Source organism: Anser brachyrhynchus (assembly GCF_964034855.1).
Source record: "Anser brachyrhynchus genome assembly, chromosome: 15".
Classification (NCBI taxonomy): Eukaryota; Metazoa; Chordata; class Aves; order Anseriformes; family Anatidae; genus Anser; species Anser brachyrhynchus.
The window spans coordinates 5,205,567-5,224,561 of record NC_137733.1 but is presented as its reverse complement, the minus strand read 5'-3'; the positions used below and the strand labels follow the sequence as shown (position 1 = coordinate 5,224,561).

Below are 18,995 nucleotides of genomic sequence, written 5' to 3'. Positions count from 1 at the left end.
CCTTTACACGGGAAGACACCCAGCTCCCCACAAACACCAGGTCCAGGACGATAGCACCCCGTGCACAGCTGATGACAGGATACAGGGCCCCAGGGGTGTCACCTCACGTCCCTCCGGCCGGGAGAGGCAGGGACGTGGCACACGCTCACTCCCCACAAGGCACTCAGCCGCACGCCAGCAATTCCTGGGGACGCACGCACTTGGCAGCGCCTGCAGACCCGACCTTCCCCACACGTGCTCTGCACTGGCGCAGGTAAACCTGGCGTTTGCACCTTCCAGCTCCGGCACCGTGCCGCCCTCCCCCAGCACAGTGCTGAGGAAGAGGAGGACAAAGCGCCCAGCTCAGCCGTGAACATCTCTGTGCTTCAGGAGAAAATGTGCCACGCTCCAAGCGAGCCAACAGGCGACTGTCCCTGTAAGCATGAAGCGGGGAGAAAGCACTGGCACGGCACGCCTCGCCGTCTCTGTGGCGTCCAGGAGAGCAGCAGGAGGGGCCCGAGCACCAGATCACCAACTCCTTAATAGCCTTTACAGAGCACAAGATTCTCAGAAACCAGGGAAGAAGGTGAGTGGACACCTTGGAGCTGTTTTTCCCCATGTCAGCCCCACCTGGTGCAGGTTCGGTTCTGCCTGAGCCGGCACACGGGGACAGCAGATGCAGCGGCCATCGGCACCACCGATGCAGCCGGAGGAGCCCCCCACATCACCCCCAGCCCCGAGCAAACCTGGAGGGGCACGGGCAGGGCATCCAGCACACACGCTTCCAACTCCAGCTGCGAGGCAACTTGTTGCTGTCTGTGCAGCCGTGGGTTTTGCATGCGACAGGGCGAGAGGCAGAGGAAGGAAAGGGCGATCACGGCACGTAACCTTGCCACCATAACGAGGGAACGGGCACAGCGGCACAACGCAAAGCCAGAGACAGAAGCAAGCAGGGATACGTGCAGGCAGTCACACAGCAGACACCCGAGACACACCGCCGACACCTCAGACGTGCCCTGGGCAGGGACACGGACACCAGGGCGCAGCGCCTGCCACTGCCATCCCCAGGCAATGAGCCCTGCAGGGTCTGGCACCACAGGCAGGACCGAGACAGCGCTTGCAAAGCTCCTGGCTCGTCCCCAGCCCCAGGTGACGGGAGATGGCAAGAGAACGCAAAGTACCAAGGACTGTACCTCCCACCCCCAGCCCCGGGTGCATGCAGCCGCACCAGGACAGGTGGGCCACTGCCACCCCGTACCTGCACTCGGTGACACTACAGCAGCAGCTCCCGCTGCGCCGGCCCCGCCGCTCGGAGCGCAGCTCCGTCCTCGACTTCCTCAGGCTGAAGTACTCCGTCAGCTTCCCGAACGAAGCCATGGCCCCCGCCACCTCCGAGCGTGCGCCCGCCTGCAGCCGTGGGCACCGGTCCCGCCACGCGCTCACGCATGCTACGCTCTCGCTACCCCGCGCGCTCCATCAGTCGCAGGAGCAGCAAAGGAGAGCTGCGGGTCCGGGAGAGAGCACGAGGCAGGAGAAGTCCGGCCAGGAGCCACTTGTTGGACCGTCCACGGTGTGCTTCACGGCGAGCCCTTGAGTTTCGAGGTGAGGACGCCCTGCCTGCCGGAGCCGTTCACGGGCACCAGGCTGCACAACAGCAGCTCGGGTCGGCACGCTTATTTACTGTAATGTTGCAGCTGCTGCAGAGCTGAGTTAAGAAGGAGGGGAAAAAGAAAAAATAATAATGCCCTCTGGAAAGGATCCCTTGGTAGTGGTGGCACACGTCTGCGAGCCCCCGTGGCAAGCAGATGCTCAGCATGCACGCGCAAGATGAGGGAGCCAGTCCTCAGCTGGGTGAGGGGACGGATGCTGTCCGGATCAGCAGCAGGCGATGAGAGACCCTGAGAAATCAGCTGTTGAGATGAATTTCCAGGGAGTCTGTTCTTATGGCACACAGAGACCAGCACAGGAGGCGGAGAGCATCCCTGCTTGCTCTTCTTGCTGCTATTCAGAGTTTACCAGCTCTCCTCCCTCCCTGTTTTCCAATGCAAAAGGCATCCCTCTGCCTCCTGTAGCACCTACCTAACATGATTTTCCAGCTTGTCACCAAACACCTAAGCACGAGGAGAGGGACAGACATTTAAAACGAGCAGGTCTGATCCATCTAGAGGTCACCTATGGGCTCTGCTCCAGCACAAAGCATTTCTACAGCAGGCAGCAGATAGAGGGATGCTGCGGACCCGGAGGGAAATCCTGCTCCCAAACCTCCCCTCATCAGGAGTGCTCATCTCTGCATCCTCAGTGCCTGTTGCCGCCTGGGTGGAGGAAAAGGAAAAAGGGCTTCAAAAGCTCGCTCCAGCCTCACCAACCAAACCAGATCAGGTCAGCGAAGTGTGCCCAGAGGAAGGGGTATCTGCTGGTAACCCCCAGCCACGCCAGAGACCCTCGAGGAAACAGCAAAGAAAGCCAGTACTAACTCAGCGGCAGATCAGCAAGCTACCTTCACATCCTCCTGATCCCAGCCTTGTGGAGGCCATGTTCAAAAAAAATAAACAAAAAAATCATTCATTGCTATTTCCCCGCTCGGAGCCATCCGCTGCGACCAGCCTGCTCGCAACGAGGGACGACCAGCCGCTGCCGACAGCCTGCTGCGCGGCTTTCCGAACCCCGCGTCCTTCCTCCCTTCTCGTCTTCCTCTCCCTCCCCGGCTCCTTCGCTTCCCGCTCTGAATTAAAAGCGGGAGCAGCGGGGTACGCCCCGCCGAGCCCCACCGCCCGCCGTCACCTGCGGCCGCCCCCGCTCGCGGGTCTCCCCGCGCCTGTCAGCGGCAGCCTGCAGTTCTTTGCGGGGGGGGGGGATTTAATTTGTTTGAACCGTCCCCGCGCCTGCCTCCCCACTCCGGGAGCTGACATTTAGCCCGGCCAAGCAGAGCGAGCCGCCGGCAGCCCCGCAAAGCTGGGCGCGAAGCGGTGGGCACAGCAGCGCCCGTGGCTGTGCCCGGTCCCCTCCCTCCCTCCATCCATCCCCCCCCGAGCACCCCTCGGCGCCCACCTTCTCAGCGCGAGGGACTCCACCGCTGCCAGGGGAGCTTGGGGGGGGCCGGAGGGGGCGCAGGGTGCTCCCCAACAATCAATTCGTTGGCGGAGAGCGGGGCGAGGCAGAGCATCGGCTCGCTCAGCGCACGGCTCGCCCGTAACACCGTCGCCCCTGCTCTCTTATCGGCTCCCCGTTACCATCCGCAGCGAAACGGGAGACGTCAAAGGAGGTCAGCGGGGCGGGGGGGGGGGCTGGCGGGAGGCAGCGGAAAAGCAGCTGGGGGGGACCGGGAAAACGGGGGGCAGGAGGGGACAACTCCACTCCCGCGCTCAAGGCACGCGGTACCGGCGGCGGCTGGGTTTCGGGGCGCACGAGTGCCCTTGGAAGAGGGCGGCGGGTACCTGGCAGGGACGGGTCACATCGGTCACATCGGTCACATTGGTCACATCGTCTGAGCCGTGCTGAGGCCACCGGAGAGGGCGGTGGGACCGGGAGAAGCAGAGGGGGGGGGGGGGGGAGAACAAAGCTGAGCAAGGTTCATTTAAATGCCTCTTCCCTTCCTCCACAGCACCCGATGGGAGGGCAGAGGAGCGCCGAGACCCTCCTCCACGGGCTGCTCCAGGCACTGCTGTGCAAATGGCACTGCGTTTGCTTTGCATTTGCCTTGCAAAGGGCAAAACCAGTATTGTTTCGGGGACAAAAGGGCAATTTGGAGGACTGTAGAAGAAGCCCAGACTCCAAGGAGCAAGGCAGCCAGCCCCGGCCCCCGGCTGGCCAGGGGACCCCCTGGTGCCCGCGCACAGCCCCCAGCCCTGTGGGCCCCCTCCCAGGCTTCACCTCAGGAGCCTGGCAGCGCTGGCACTAGAGGAGCAAACAAGAGGAACCCGTGTCTTTCTAAAACCCCGTGTTCGGGGCAAGGTGCCAAGGTCTGAAACTTTAGAGCAGGGCAACTCCACAGACACCTCCGAAACTGATAGCGGGGTGACCGCAGCACAGGCCCCGCCGGCACATCCCACTGCCCACCCCACACCCAGCACGGGGGCAGCAGCTCCCGCATCTCTCCTCCGTCCTTTGAGTCTCAGAGGTCCCCTGGGCCGAGGGAAGGCAGTTTCCTAGCCTCCAAGGCAGAGGAACAGCCCTCAGAGCCTGCTCAGGGAACAACGTGGCCAGCCCTTTGGGACAGGGCTGTTGCACCCGCCTGTCTCCCAGAGGAGTTGTGCTCCTTTTATTAAGCAGAGACAACCTGCTGAGCTACTGCTGAAACATCTCTCATTTCACATTAGCAATCTGCCGCGCTGGGGTTTGCTGCCTTGTACTCAGTGATGCGAAAGTCAGCTTCCCACTTCCATTTAACAGGGGAATGAAAAACTTTAAATGAAATCGTAGTTAAGTTTGCAGGGGACATAAGTCGATGGGTTTGTTTTTGTTTTGTTTTTAAAGAGCTGCAGAGGAGACACTGGGTAAAGCAGAAATCAAAACCCATACAGCACTGGGACTTTGGGCTGTGGTTATGCCAGCCTCTGCCACATGCACCCTAACACCTGTGCACGGCGATCCCCGAAACAGTTTTACAAGCATCTCACACCTTTGTCTGCAGGCATTCTGGAGGGGAAAAAAAAAAAAAAAACACAAGCCACGTGTCCAGGTCCATCTCCCACACTCCTGGGCACGTGCTCATCAGGGCAACAGAGACCAGGATTTCCCAGTTCAAAGCCCTCAGTTCAAACAAGGCGAAGGCATGGGAACCGGCACAAGTCCCAGCTTGCAGACAACCGCAACAGAGCGTTTTTCAGGCAGAAATCCTAACAGCTACCTCACAGGAGCCTGAAACACCACCACACTCGGCGTGCCCAGCTGTAGGGGTGTGGAAAGCATCTCTGCTGGGCCCCCTTTCCGCCAGCCGGCAGGGAGGTGGCTTCTGCGCCATCCCGGCGAGCATCCTCGCAGCCCCATCACCGCGCTCCCAGGCCCCGGGCGAACAAACTGTCCCTGGCTGCTTCGCTGTTTCCCTGGGCAACTTTTACTCCGAGAGCTCTTCTCGGCAGTGGCTAGACACAAGCAGGGAAGGAGGGAAAGGGCGTTATTCAAACAGAGCTGACAGCTTCATCTGCGCCTGCAGCGCCAGAGGACTCCAGCCCCATCTCTCCAGGGCTTTGGTTTCACTCCGCCACGCCGAGACCACTCGGCACAAGGTCCAGACAGCCGCTCTCCGAGCCCCTCCGCCAAGCTGCATCCTGAAGAGCCACGCAGCAGCCAGAAGACAGCTGATGCAGGCCCCATCGCTCCTTCTCCGTCTGCACCCCTTTTAGCAGCTCGTCCCTCCCCTGAGGACAGCATTCACATGGACCAGGCGACGCTCACAAGTGCACCAGGCTGGATCGGAGGATTTCTCAAGAAGCCTTCTGCCAGTGCCGGCTGGGGAAGGACCAGGACACTTGGCCTGGCTTCTCTGAGTTACCTGGGAAATCCGCTGAAAGCACCACGGGGGCTTCAAGGAGTTTTGCACAAGAGTTTTCTGACGTGCTGAACACTGGCCACTGAGGTCAGGCTTCCCATCAAACCTCAGAGGAGTGAATTGAGCTGTTAATGGAGAATTTTGATAATCAATTTTTTTTTTTGGAGGGTAAGGTAAGTCCTGAATCTTGTAAGTAAACACTTGGGGTTTAGGAAATAAAACTGTTCTGCCCTCCTTTTGAGAGCACCCAGTGACTGAGCCGCCGTTTTTCACATCCAAATAATCCTGTGTACCAGAGTGCCATCAGATGCTGCAGAACAGTTGAGAATACGCGTGGAACACATTAATTCACAAGATGAATGAGGCCAGATACCACCATGTGCACAGAGAAGCATGTTAAATGCAAACATGAAGCAATCTAAGAAGTAAACGCTCAAAAGACTGCTAGCAAGTACTAAATGTCCCCCTGTTAAATGCACACACACACTCTCATCCCTACTAAAACGCTACATTGCAAAGTTCTACAAGAGCTTACCAAGGCCCCAAATCATTTAGGTCTTTAGGAGTTCAAAATATTTCTGCAAGCGCCCTACATGTAGCTGGACCAGCAGACGGATTCAGCACGACGCAGGGCATCACGCAGAAACCATGCGAAGTTAAAACACACAGCACGGCAGCCCTGGGACTGCCACGCGCTTCCTGGCAGGGCCGTAAAGCCCTGTGGAAGTTCTACACTTCGATACAGTCGTAATAAAAAGCTAAGTATGTGAGAGGCGCTATAATTTCAGGCTAACTAGGCACTTTTCTTTAATTGTCAGTTATATTGCATTACATACAAATTTCAGTGCTGATACCTAGCATAAACCAGCCACGTCAATTTACTAATTTGCCTGGCGTATTGCTGCGTTAGGACTCATTTAGTACAATTACTCCGACTCCAGCAGCAAATCCAGATGTGCTGCCCGAGTTACAGCTAAAATACCCTCCTTCTCGGGAACAGCGTTGAATTCCATAGGGGGAGACTTCAAAGACTTTTTCTGGTAAATTTGGGCCACTTTCGTGTGCACGAAGCACGGTGGAGAGGACGTGAGCCCCATTAAGGAGTTCAGGTGCACTGCAGCGCCCTATAGCTAAAAGCCCCCCGGGGGTTGGCAGCACCCTGCCTGCCTCGGTACCCAGCTCCTCGCCCCGCAGGGCGATGCACACGGTGGTGCAAGCGAGTATTTGATGCTGAACCTGGCTCAAAATTCAGCTTCAAAGAGATGCACCTGGGAGGCAGAGGCACAGCCACCAGCAAAGGGCAGTGGGGTTTGGCCCCACACCTCGGTAGGAATTACCGAGTTATTTCATCCCGCCTCGAAAGCCTCTCCCCGCGCGCAGCACTGTGCAGTTAAATTGAAGCGCACGCAGGGACGATTACCTCCCAAAGCACGGACATCCCTTGTGCCTGCTCCTTGAAGATGGCACAAAAACCTGGCTCAGGCTTGCAGGGGAAAGATAAGGACAGGAAAAAGCAGACTGTGGCACAGCCAGCTGAAGGAGCAGCAGGGGGTTTTGCACGCTTGCTAAGAGAAAAAGAGAGAAAATTTGTCAGTCTCTCCCAAACAAGATGGTTTGCTGAGTTCAGAAGGACTACAGAAAGCATAAAACATCAGCAGTGATGTGATGGGAGGAGACACAGCAAAAGGAGAGGCAAAGGCAGAATAATCTGAGGGTGCTGGAGCTGGCAGAGGTATCTCACAGCCACACATGGGAACCACAGCTCTGCCCCCACCGCCGGCAGGGACCCACCCAAAACTGGCTCTGTTCCTTCACACAAAACCCCCAGGCTCTCTCTGACTGGGGCATAAAGGGGATGTCCCATCCCCATGTCCTCAGCCAGCCCGGGAACAGACACAGCTCAGCACGTCCCAAAACCGCTGTTCCTTTTCCCTGAAAAAAGCCCTAGCAAAACCCTAAGCAAAAATTGGAAAACCTGTTAACGTGATCAAGGATTTCAGAAAATAGCAAGGAGAATATTTCTTGTAATTACGGCACGGCAAACATCATCTATCTTTAGACTAACAATCGATATCAGGAGAGAAGTCTCCAGGCTCGCAGCCACAGGGCTGCGATCAATGGGGCAGGCTGCGCGCACGGACGGCCGCCTGCGCCCACCTGCGTGCTGCTGAGGATGGGCCCCACGCGCGGCCTCCCCTCCCAGCCCTTCCAGAGGCACCTCGGCTGCCTCCCTGGGGCATGGCCAAGCTCCTCCAGATGAGGCTGAGCCTGAAGTCCAAAGCCCGGGGCTGGGCAGAAGGAATTGCCCGGCGAGGGAGGGCACCGCCACGCGGAGCAGAGCCAGCAGGATGAGCTCCCCCTGCCCTGCTCCCTGCGGACACCTTCAAGTGCTTCTGTCCCGCCCGACTTGAAGGGAATCACGGCTAAATGCAGCAACCCCTCCGGGAAATCACTCGTCAGGGAGCTCGTGCTTCCCTCCGCCAGCACCTGTACGAAGCCCTTCCAGCAGCGCTGGAGGCACGGCAGCACGGCACCGAGCACCTCTCCCTCCCAGCGCTTCCCGACCCTAAGCACACCCCCGTGAGCCAGCAGCGGGGCCCGCCAGCGCTCACCGTCCCACCGGAGCTCACAGCCACCCCTGCCCACGCAAGGACCGCAGCCCCGGGGCCATCCAGGGCCAGGCAGGCAGCGGGGGAACAGGCACCCCCACCCCGGGGAAGGATGTTTTTATTTTCAGCCTTTTTCTTCTCTCCTTTCACCCAGTAATTGTCCCATTTCTGCATCAAAACAGTCTATTAAAATCTCAGCTTCTTTCCCAAAACAATGGATTATCGTAATCCTCTTACTACACAGAGCCGGCCATGCCTGTTGCAGTCGACGATTGCAAACTTTCAAGCCCGGAGTCAAATTTTAACTTTTCATGTCAAAACTTGGAGCAGCGCAATCATCAGATAGATGTTGGATTTACTCAGCATACAGCTTTTCGTTTAAATTAAGCTGAACGATTTCCCCGCAGGTCATAGCAATTTAATTAAAATAAAGTAAAAACAAACCTCTAAAACTTCCAAAATGCTAGTTGTAAAATTAAAACCTCCAGGACTGCCAAGCAGAGCACAGAACCTAAATAACATCCAGGGGAAAAGAAACGCTCCAGCCTACATCAATAAAAAAGCTGACAAGCTGGATCACACCCCGCGCTTCCCAGCGGAAGAAATATTTAAAGCCACCACCAGGCAGACCGACGACAAGGACACAGATGCTCAACGCTGCCGAGATAACTTACGGGCAGGGCTTCGCTTTTGTGTCGAGGACTTCGCACCTCGGGCGGGAGCTGTTCCCATGAGCTGCAGCTCATGTAAGGTAACAGCTCTTAGGAACACCCCGGCGAGGCCGCGCTTCACCGCAGGGGTAGCACCAACGGGGAGGGCGGCAGGGGCTCCAGAACCACAGCCCCCGAACCCAACCCCTTCGCATCAATGCGACAGGTAAAAAAAAACCCGCGGCGAGTGCTGCGCACAGCAGCTGGGCAATTCTGCTCACCAGGCTGACGTGGAAGGCTTGGGCTGTGCGGAGCTGGGGCTGGGAAACAGCCAGCAGGCAGAAGACAAGACGCACCCCTCGCTCAGAAGCTCTAACAACTTCAAAACTGGGCCTTCCTCACCAGCCGCCGCTGGAGAGGAGCTGGTGGAGCACGAGGCGCAGCTCCTCGTGCCAAAAACCCAAATACCAGCACTGCTTCCCCCACGGCGGGCTCCTCACCACACCTCCCACGTGTGCTCCCGCGTACAGGAGCGTCCCCACGCACGCAGGCTGTCGTAAGCACACGCTGCCCACCCCTCCCACAGCCCAGCGAGCGGGGACAGCGGCGTTACCTGCGGGGCAGGAGCGCCGCACCGCCCCGGTCAGCGTCCGGCGGGTCCCCGCGCTGCGGCACGGCCTCCCCAGCACCCCCAGCCCCCAGCCGGCGCGCCTGGGGCAGGGCCCCGCGCTCTCTCGCCACCCGACGCTTGCGAAGGCGGTACGTGGGAGCTGCGGGGAGCATCATGGCCGAGCACGACGGCAGAGGCTGAGCTCCCCGCTTCCTTCTCGGCTCCAAGCTCCCTGACCTCGCCGAGTGAAGGAACTGGGGCAGGGACCAGGCCCCGGCCTCAGGGGATCGCCCTGGACGTCACTGCCCCGGGGCGGGCAGAGCTCGCGGTGCAGCTCGGTTGTGCAACGCCCGGTTACGATCGGATACACGCGATCCTGCGGGCCTCGGGCACAGCCAAGGTGCTGCTCTCCCTCCCCTGAGGGACCCGGGTCCCTGCGGGCTCCTTATCTGCTGCGTGACCCCCCCAGAACCCAGCAGCTCCTCCTACCAAGGGCTGCCCTTGCTTTGGGTGCTTGAGAGAGGTTCCCCAGCCAGGACACCTCATTGCTCCGCAGTCACTTCCACCGCCAGGCCCTCACCAAGCCCACTGCAACCTCCACAGACAATGCAAGCAGCAACTGGCTCTGCATGCCCCAGACCCACTCCCACACAGGCCAGCAGGCACGCAGGGAAAAACCCATCACACCCAAAAACCCTGGGAGAAGTTCTGCGAAGTCAGGAGCATCAAAAACACGAGCACTCATTCTCTTTGGAGTCTTCCAAAAGCACCCGGAGTCTGACCACAGCTGCACCTGATGAACACGCGAAATGCAAGGACTGGACCCCTGCAGACAGACCCAAACCAAGCACTGCTGGGTTTCCCCATCAGCAGGGCATCTCAGGCTCATCTCCATGCTCCCAGCAGCTCTGCCACAGGCAGCATCCCCCAGACACCCAGCGCTGGGGGTCCCAGCCCTGGAGTCCCTTGCGTCAGCTGCTGGGGAGCAAAGCCACCCTGCGCACAGCTCAGTTCTCCTGCGTGATGCTCCAACACCCCAGGTGCTGCCCAACCTGCGCAATGTTTCCACCCCAGCCGTACCCTTCCAACCTGGCAGGCCAATATTGGCCAAGACACACAGAGCAGTGAGCTGCGATCCGAGCAGCCAGATGTGTGAAAGACTCATGGATGAATGCGTTTGTAACAGCACAAGAAACCCCATGGGGCTCAGGAATAAGATTAACCGATAATAGGGCAGCTCCAGCAATTTAAGCAGCTTTCACGTTACAGTCACTTCGTCAGCCCCGAGCACTGGAGCATCGGCGTCAGCACCGAGCACCAGCAGCAGGTCTGATGTGCCGCGCTGGGTGCTGCTGCCTGCTGGTTGTGGTCACGGCCCAGACCTCTGGGAGTGCCCCCAGGAGCAGCCAGTCCCAAGTACAGCCCCGGCGCAGGGCAAGGGGTGGGCTCTGCTGGCCTCACACATCCCAGGAGCCTGGCCACGCGAGCACAGAGGTGTGGTGAACTAAGACATTTAAAAGGGGGCAGATAACATGAAAATAAGAAGCGGTAAATAAAGAATCAAAGCATCATCTTCATCAGACAGGCCTCACGCAGAACTGCTGCTGCAGGAGCTAAGCTCTGCAAGCCTGGTGAGCAGACCTTCTTCCAGCTGAAGGCGTCCCAGCCGCCCTCAAGCCCCTCTCAGGTCAGCTGCATCCCGTGGCAGAACTCTGCCCGGTTTGCAGATGTCACAGGTAACCGCCTGATACGTGCAGATGAACAGAAGGTGAGACCGTGTTGTATTAAGGTACACCCCAGGCACTAGCTTCGAGCCTTTGATTCACTCTTTCACAGGTCACCGTCTCCATAAAAGTATATCAAAGGCAACTGTCAATACAGCCAACAGCTGCACTGGTGGCTCAGCGTGAAAAATGAACATAGTTTCCTCCCAAATTGCTCCCTGCCTCACAGAGGGCTGCACAGATGGAAAGCCAGGAGAGGAAGGAAGAAAAAAGTCCGGCCAAGCGAGGGCACACAGAAAGCAACGCGAACGTCAGGGCTGCAGCAGCAGGACGGGGCGGTGGGAGCTGAACCAGCGCCGTCCTCTCCCTCCCGTCCCCAGCACGGCCACAACGTGCCCAGCAGCGCCCGTCCTGCCTGGAGAACCCCCCGCAGGAGCAGGGCGGGCAGCATCAGGCTCAGCAGCACACCGGCAGATTTTTAAGAGGCCTTCTATAGAAAAATCCATCCAAAATGACAGCTGGCAACCCCGAAGCTCCTCAGGAGATGTGGCAAGCGAGGATTTCTGAGGAAGGGAAGAAAAGAAATCGAAGGCAGCGGTGACCTCCCTGAGCAGGGCTGTTCGCAGCGGTCCTGCACCACCGCATCTCAATCCCTACGCAGTTTATTTCACGCTGCTTAGACCCCGGCTGATGTGACCCAGGGTGACCTACCTGCCTTCCCTGGAGCACAGAGGATGGGACTTTACAGAGGAGGCGGAGAAGAAAGCACGGGAGCAATGCCACCTTTGCCACCTTGGCTCTCCACCGAGGACTCGCTGCACCAGCACCAGCCACGCCATAGGGTAAAGCCCCTGGGGCAGTATTAGGGCCATACAGGAGATCAGCAGCAAATGCAGGGCATCTGAGTGGGGTCCCTTAGCAGCTTGCTGGATTAAAGATTTAATGCAACGCGTCCCTCTGGAAGAAATTACACAGGCTATTAAGAAAGATGCGCCTCTCGCCTGATGAAATCTAGCCATCATTGCAGCAATACGCGCAAACTAAATAGGCTCTGTAGAGCAAAGGGAAAGCTGCAGTTGCTCTCGTGAGCCTTTTCCCGAGACGGGAACCAATGGGTACAGCAGCAGCTCCATTAGCAGTAAAGTGAATGTGCAGACAGCCGTGCCTGTGGAGAGCGAGACGGCCCCTGCTTCTAAGGCAAGGAGGGAAACAACGCTCGCCAGAAGCCACGCGCTGGTCCCCACCGGCATCCAGGGGCTCGCAGGGCCACCAGCGGCCAGACCTCTGACACCTCCCAGGGCCTTGGTTTCCAGAAAGGAGCAAGGGGAACGCCAGGTCCCCAGGGTGGCAGTGCCTTGGCACCTTGGGAAGCCAAAGCGTGAGCTGGCACAAGTGGGAATTAATCGCAACTCGCTCACCCAGGGCCGGCGGGACCGAATGAGCACAGGCTGAGACCCCAACAGGAGCACCATATGCTAAAGCATCTTCTTATCTTTTGCAGATAGCCGCAGTTTAACAGCCTTCTTCAGGGTGCCTCTTTCTGATGAGCTGTGTTGCACTGCAGACTGCAGCAGCACGCTGGCTACATTAAATTCAGCTCCGACATCTCCTGAGAGCATTCACCGCAACTGAACCCAGCCAGTAAAACATCAGACTTGACCGAAAGAAACCGATGCAGGGAAAGAGCTCACATGGCAGAGCTCACGTTTGCATCTGCAGAGCCCTTCTGTGTAGCAAAACCACCCGTGCAAGATGCACCTAGAGCTATTTTCTCAGAGAACTCAAGCTGAGATCCCCACACCCCAGGTGCTTTGCAACCTGGAAAGGCACCGAAGAGCCTTGGTGCGGCCCTAGGACCATCCCTGGTGCCCAGGCAGGCAATAAATAGTCCATGGTCTGCCTCGGGGCTGGGCTCAGCTCATGCACAGCCCGGCAGCATGGCACATGCATTTGAAAATACATAAATTTGTGCATTATACCAGCCAAGAAGCATCCAGGACAGTCCTGTGTGCTCTCCTACAGCAGGTGGTGCACCAGCAGGGCCCTGCTCCATGGACAGTCCTTTGCTCGTCTCCCTGGACCCCCATCACAGGGTGACACCAAGCCCATCGCGCTCTCAACACTTCCTTGCCAGCACGTCTCGTGCGCTTGTAGCAGGCTCCGTAGGACCCAGCCAACGGGGACTGACAGAAGGGAATAAAGGCTAACATTCACAGTCGCTTTGACCAAAGCATGGATGCTCCCAAATTTCTGACCTCCAACAGCAAGAAAAGCGGAGAGCTGGAAAATAGAGAAGCCAAAAGCCACGTCAGTTTGTGGTCCGTGCAGGAGACACGGCAGCCCGTGGGCACGCACTTGAGCTGGACCTTGGGGAGGGGGTGACAGCAGTTGCTCACCCACAACCCCGATCGGTGGGGGCAGAGCCCCCCTTAGTGCTGGTTTTGGGGCTGAGCTGCAGCAGCCAGGTCACCGCAGCCCGGGGAGCCGGCGCCAGCAGCCGCGTGCTGCTGCTCTGCCCACGGCATTTATTAGCTAAACATGTCAGCTAGAGCACTGGCACTTTTTTGGCAGCTCCCTTCCGTCTAGGAGCAAGCCTACAGACAGATCCCGCGGCTCAGCTGGTGAGCAGCTATTTGCAGGTTATTAATGAAATCATTTACTGCTTATTGCGATGATTCTGCCAAAACACAAGGAAAAAAAAAAAAAAAAGGAAAACCAACTGTTACTTCCAGAACTGCCAGTTCACTGCAGGTCAGGTATTTGCGATGCCTTCTAAAAACGGGGCGTGCAGGACCCCGTCCCTGGCTCGGGCTCCTCCTGGCACGGCTGTGCCAAGGGCACGGAGGTGCCGGTGACGACAAACCCCTTGTGCAGACAGCCGCACGGCAGCAGAACGGCCCCGCGCAGCGCAGGCGATCACCCCAGGAGCTCTGCCCGCAGAGCCACGAGTCACACAGCCCCGGGCCCGCGGCACCAGCAAGGGGCCCCAGCGTCCCAGTAAGCAAACGGGGATGCAGCTCGAGTCCCAGAGCACGAAGATCGCTGTCTTACACAGCGGCGAGGCTGCTGCTGACAGCCTCTTTGTAGGCTTTCCTCCCAAAACAGCACAGGGAAGCAGAGGAGCAGATAAAGCAAAGAAAACCTGCCCTCGCCTTGCTGTTAAACAGGGGATCTGCTTTCAGCAGCACATCAAGGGCCTGCGGAGATCAAGGAAATACATTCCTTTACGTGCTCCCTAGGGCACGCAGCTATTTGCAACCTGAAAAACACTTGCTGCTGCCATACGTATGAGGAATCATCACCGAGCCGAGCACAGCAGCACGGCTTTAAGTGAACAGGGGCTCCCGAAAGAGCAGCGTGCTGTGCGCTCCCTCCGACGGGTCCCCGTGGCCCAGGTGGGGCTGCAGGAGGGACACAGGCACAGCTGCAGGTCCAGCGGGGGGTGGCCTCCAGCCAGGCACCCTGCCAGCGGGATCGGGAGCTTTGTACGCACCCAGAAGCAGCCATCACCCTCCCCTCCCCATATTCACAGACTAATTAGTCCTCTAGAAATTAGTGGAGTCCTTAACTAAGCCAGCTCTGCAAACACAGTGAGGAATATGCGGGTCAGAACAACAGGGAGGGGTGAGGAAAAAAAAAATTTAAAAAAAATACAACCGTCTTCTGCAGGACTTTTTCCTCGTATTCCCAAAGCTGTAACCCACGGACAGAGAACGCAGAAAAAGCCCCAGGAGCATCATATTTCACAGCACCAGCAAGCAAGACCAGCAGCCCTGCAGGAAACCCATCGGTTGTTTGCTGAAGATGTGTCCTCCGTGAGACAGCGAGCTTGATTTTGGGGTACCCCAAAAGACCCGGGGCTGTGAAGGCCGTTGCTAGCCGGGGCAGGAGGAGGGTGCCGGGGCAGGAGGAGAGTGCCGGGGCAGGAGGAGAGTGCCGGGGCAGGAGGAGGGTGCCGGGGCAGGAGGAGAGTGCCGGGGCAGGAGGAGAGTGCCGGGGCAGGAGGAGAGTGCCGGGGCAGGAGGAGAGTGCCGGGGCAGGAGGAGGGTGCTGGGGCAGCGCGGGCGAGGGGCACCAGTGCACCCCGCTGCCACCGAGCCTGCGGTGTGAGCAGCGGCACCACGGTGCGGCACTGCCATCTCGTGTCCCCCACCTGGGCAGGCGCCCACCCCGCACCGTGGGGGCCCTGGGAGCCCTGGGGTGGAGGGCCGCTGGGGAAACCTGCTCTCCCCCTCTTCGCGCGTGCTAAACCAGCCCTGATCCCCAGCGCCACAGGTCCAGCTCTGCTCACAGTCCATCTTCTAACTTCTTCCACGTGTCAAGACAAACGCGGGCAAACAGCCCAGAAAGGGGCAGGGGGTTGGAGAGGAGCAGGGCAGAAGGCCAGGCCCTCTACCTGGCAGGCAGCGCCCCCCGAGGGGCTCCATCCCCGCTCTGCCCCGCGGCAGGAGCGGCGCAGCCCTCGCAGGGGGGTGCCCAGCACCCCTCGGGCACCCACCGGGCTGGGAGGCGCACGCTGCCCGATCCCCCCGCGCGAGGCGGGGGCGGCCGCGAACAATCCCGGCATTGAGGAGCCGCCTGTCCGGGCGCATCTGCAGCTCCGTGGGCCAGCAGAGGACAAAGCCAACGTTAGCCGCTGGTGAGCCTTGCCAAGGCGGGGGAGACAAACCGGCCTTTGTGCGCGTGAAGGCAAAGTTAGCTTTGGGGAACAGAGCAGATAGCTCGGCCACTGGGGCCTGGGCTTGGGCTGCTTCCCAGGCGGAGGTTACTTACCCGACCGCAGCAGTCGCCAGCGCTCCTTCCTCCCATCTGCCCGCACGTGGGACGAGCTGGGGGTCCCACCACGGCTCTCACCTCGGTTGTGCACGCAAGGCCCTTCAGCACAAAGCGCAAGCCCCCCAGCGCAGCCTTGCGCCACTGGGGAGGTCAGGGTAAGGCATGGTGGAGCACATCCCTCCCGAGATCCATTTACCACCCCTGTTCTCCTTCCAGCCTGGGCTGGCACGCCTCGGGGGTAAGCCGAGCAGAGCTCTGCGCTCGTGCTCTCAGACCCATCCCATCCCTTCCCTTCCCAGCACTTGAACTTAAGTCCGTGCCAGGAATGATTTCCATATGAAAAGAAGAAAAACACAAACGCAACCCCCCAAGGACAACAGGCTTTCTCCCATTTCCTCCCTTCCCATTTTTGCTTATTGCTGGAGCCTCCAGGATGAGGAGAGCCCACTTGCCCGCGGGGAGCCAGCAGCCACGTGTCCTCACTGCATGACGCTGGGTTTGCCTCCAACCTACACGTTGCTCTCGGGTGATCCCAGCATGGATCTGAACCATGGGAAACCTTTAACGGCACCCAGCGAGGGCACCGAGGACAGCCCAGCACTGTGCACGCTTCCCCTGAGCAGGGGAATCCTGCCCTCAACTCAATGCGAAAAACCTGTCCAGAAATAACGGGAATCAGAACATTTTTTCATCAATCAGCACTCCCAACGGAAAGCTGAAATAATCGACTGAAATGCTGCAGTGAAATCACCAGGTTTGGCTGCGTATACGCTGCTCTCATCAGTGGTGCAAACCCTGTCGTTCCCATCTCAGGCCCAGCCAGGTCTCGTTGCATTACTCCAACAAAACACAGGCCGCCTTCCCAGCACCGCGCCCAAGCACTGCGCCCGACTGCAGCACCGGCATTTATCCCTGGAGGCGGTGAGACGTGGGGAAGGAAGGCTGCGAGCCCGCGGCCGGGGCCCTCGCTGCCCGCCCAAGCAGTGGGGCCCCCTGGCCGTGATCCCCCCAGGCCTAACCTAGACCCTGCCTCTGTCCCGGAGAGGCCGCGATGCGGACCGGCGCGGCGCCCTGCCTCTGCCGACGGGCAGAGCTTTGCTGCACAGCAGCACCCGCGCTCCTGGTGAGGACACAAACCTCCCTTAGGCCACCTGGTACCTCCGATACTAATCCAAAACAAAACCGGGGTGTGCTGTCCTCTTCCTGGACGATCACCAGTCCCTGGATTGATAATGGATTACATTAGCTAATTGATTACATTCGTTTCTTATTCAACAGAAAGAGTGGATGCGTGAGCAACAAGTACGTGCTTTTACTTCCATATGGCCTCCTCCCCTCCATTTGGCGCTAGCAGCCAAAATATATTAGGGCTTCCTACTGACCTCAATAAATATGCATGGCTTGGCAAGAACACCCAATGCATTTACTTACTGCCAGGCTGACACTCATCTATTATTACAGGGACATATCCTCATTAGCCTGAAACCTGGTACGGTAAGAGAGATGAGATGCCCCATTAAAAAGCCGAGGCAGAAGCAGCAACCACCTCCCACAGGAGGAAAAAAAAAAAAACAGCAGGACAGGGAAATGCAGAAAGCTACAACAAGAGGAAGCTTTAGCATAAAGTCTTCCTCCATTAGGGATAATAGAGGAAAAAACTCCTAAAAATAGACTTCTCACTGCTTTTTCCGACACATCACAACACCGCTCCATTTTCATATCTTTCTGCTCAAAGTGCCTTTGCTTTTAGCCTCCCAGCCTTAATGCACATATCACTAAGCTGCCTGTTGCAGATTTGCCCTATGATAGACTGATAAAGGCAGCTGCCAGTCTTCAGCATCACTGAAATTCAGACAAATATCTGTCTAGCTTCAGTCTCCACTGCTGAACTGCTCTCTGCTTCAGCATTTATCGTACAGGGGAAATTTGTTGAGGAAAAGAAATGAACACAATGAAGAACGCTATTCACAAGTCCTTATTTTGCTTCACTAAAGCTGGACACTGATGGAAGTGAAATATTTGAGCTGCATCCTCCGTCACCCCTGCTAATCAAGGGATCTGCCCTCGCCAAGCCAGGCCCACGCCGCTGGATTCGTGTTGACGCACCCGGCCAGGGGAACCCCTTTGCTTTGCTCCTGTTCTGGCTGGGGATGCTAAAACAGTGGAAAGCATCTGGCCAAAAATTCTTCAGAAAAAGTCTTGCAAAATCTAGACCGATTGTCGGGTGGAAGCCTGGAAACCCTGGTTTCAGCTAGAAACATTTTCCTGCTTGCGAATTGGGGACTGCAACCTCAGCCAAGCAGTCAGTGCTCTAATCACTGCATCGGACATGGAGAAAGATGCCAGGGAAACATAATTTATGAGGCAGCTAAGGGGCTTGCCCTTCAGCACTGGGAAAATCTTCCAGCTCATTACCCAACGTAAGAATCACTTGGACAAATTAGGTACTAGAAAGGCAAGCCCGCAGAGCAGCTCTCTGATTTACCTTAAAATGACCTACAAAAGGAAGAAAACATCATGCACACCCTTCCTGGCCACCCTGACGAGGCAGCAGCACTACTGTTCACACCCAGACTGCACGACAGAGCTAGGCATTTACTTACAAAGCTGCTCTCTGCCCCTCTACGTCTTGGCTGACATCTCTCAGCCAAGAGAGGATGCTCCTGGGGCAGGTTCGGTCCCGTAGTATCACAGCAGCTGCTCCTGGAGGGGGATTCATTTCACAGCCTAGGACATTGGGACCAATGGCCGGAGACTGTAACCCACCCGGCAGCCCGTGCAGGACCCCCTACAGAAACAGCCCCACCTGCCTTTTATCAACGGGGTTTGACTCATACACCTTTCGATAATTCGTCAGCTTGGTTACGTTTATAGCTAAACCTTGTGCCTTGCTCACAAAATGAGGGTCACCAGCCCAGCAAATGCTGATTTTTACCCTAATGATTTTGACTTCTTTGCATGAAATGGTCACAGCCAAAAGCAGCACAGAAATCAACTGCTTCAGGAGCTCCCTTCAGGGAAAAGTAAGGGAAATTATGTTTTGCCAAGAAGAAACGAAGACTTATTTGAGAACTCCCGGGGGTTTGGGTTGTTTCCTCTTGCTTTTAACTCACAGTCCCTGAAGAGTTGTGTGCCCATTTGCCACCAAATCAGCACCTT

At 57.7% G+C, this 18,995-nt stretch overlaps 1 protein-coding gene across 11 annotated transcripts in view; it reads right to left on the bottom strand.

The window, feature by feature from the left end:
* Positions 1-18,995, bottom strand: part of LOC308178479 (ankyrin repeat and fibronectin type-III domain-containing protein 1-like) — a 194,196-nt gene that overhangs the window by 155,007 nt on the left and 20,194 nt on the right. Inside the window, exon 2 of one of the 11 annotated variants that reach the window (XM_080557188.1) lies at positions 3,414-5,592. The exons of 7 other annotated variants lie outside the window; for them this stretch is intronic. Coding sequence is in view for 2 of the 4 variants with exons in the window: in XM_080557179.1 (XP_080413305.1) it covers positions 9,340-9,512 (173 nt within the window). In the remaining 2 variants the exon portion in view is untranslated. Of the gene's footprint in view, positions 1-1,237; positions 2,998-3,027; positions 3,236-3,413; positions 5,593-9,339; positions 10,081-18,995 lie in introns of those variants that run through there. 3 more of the 11 variants (XM_080557179.1, XM_080557172.1, XM_080557185.1) reach the window with 3 other exon arrangements.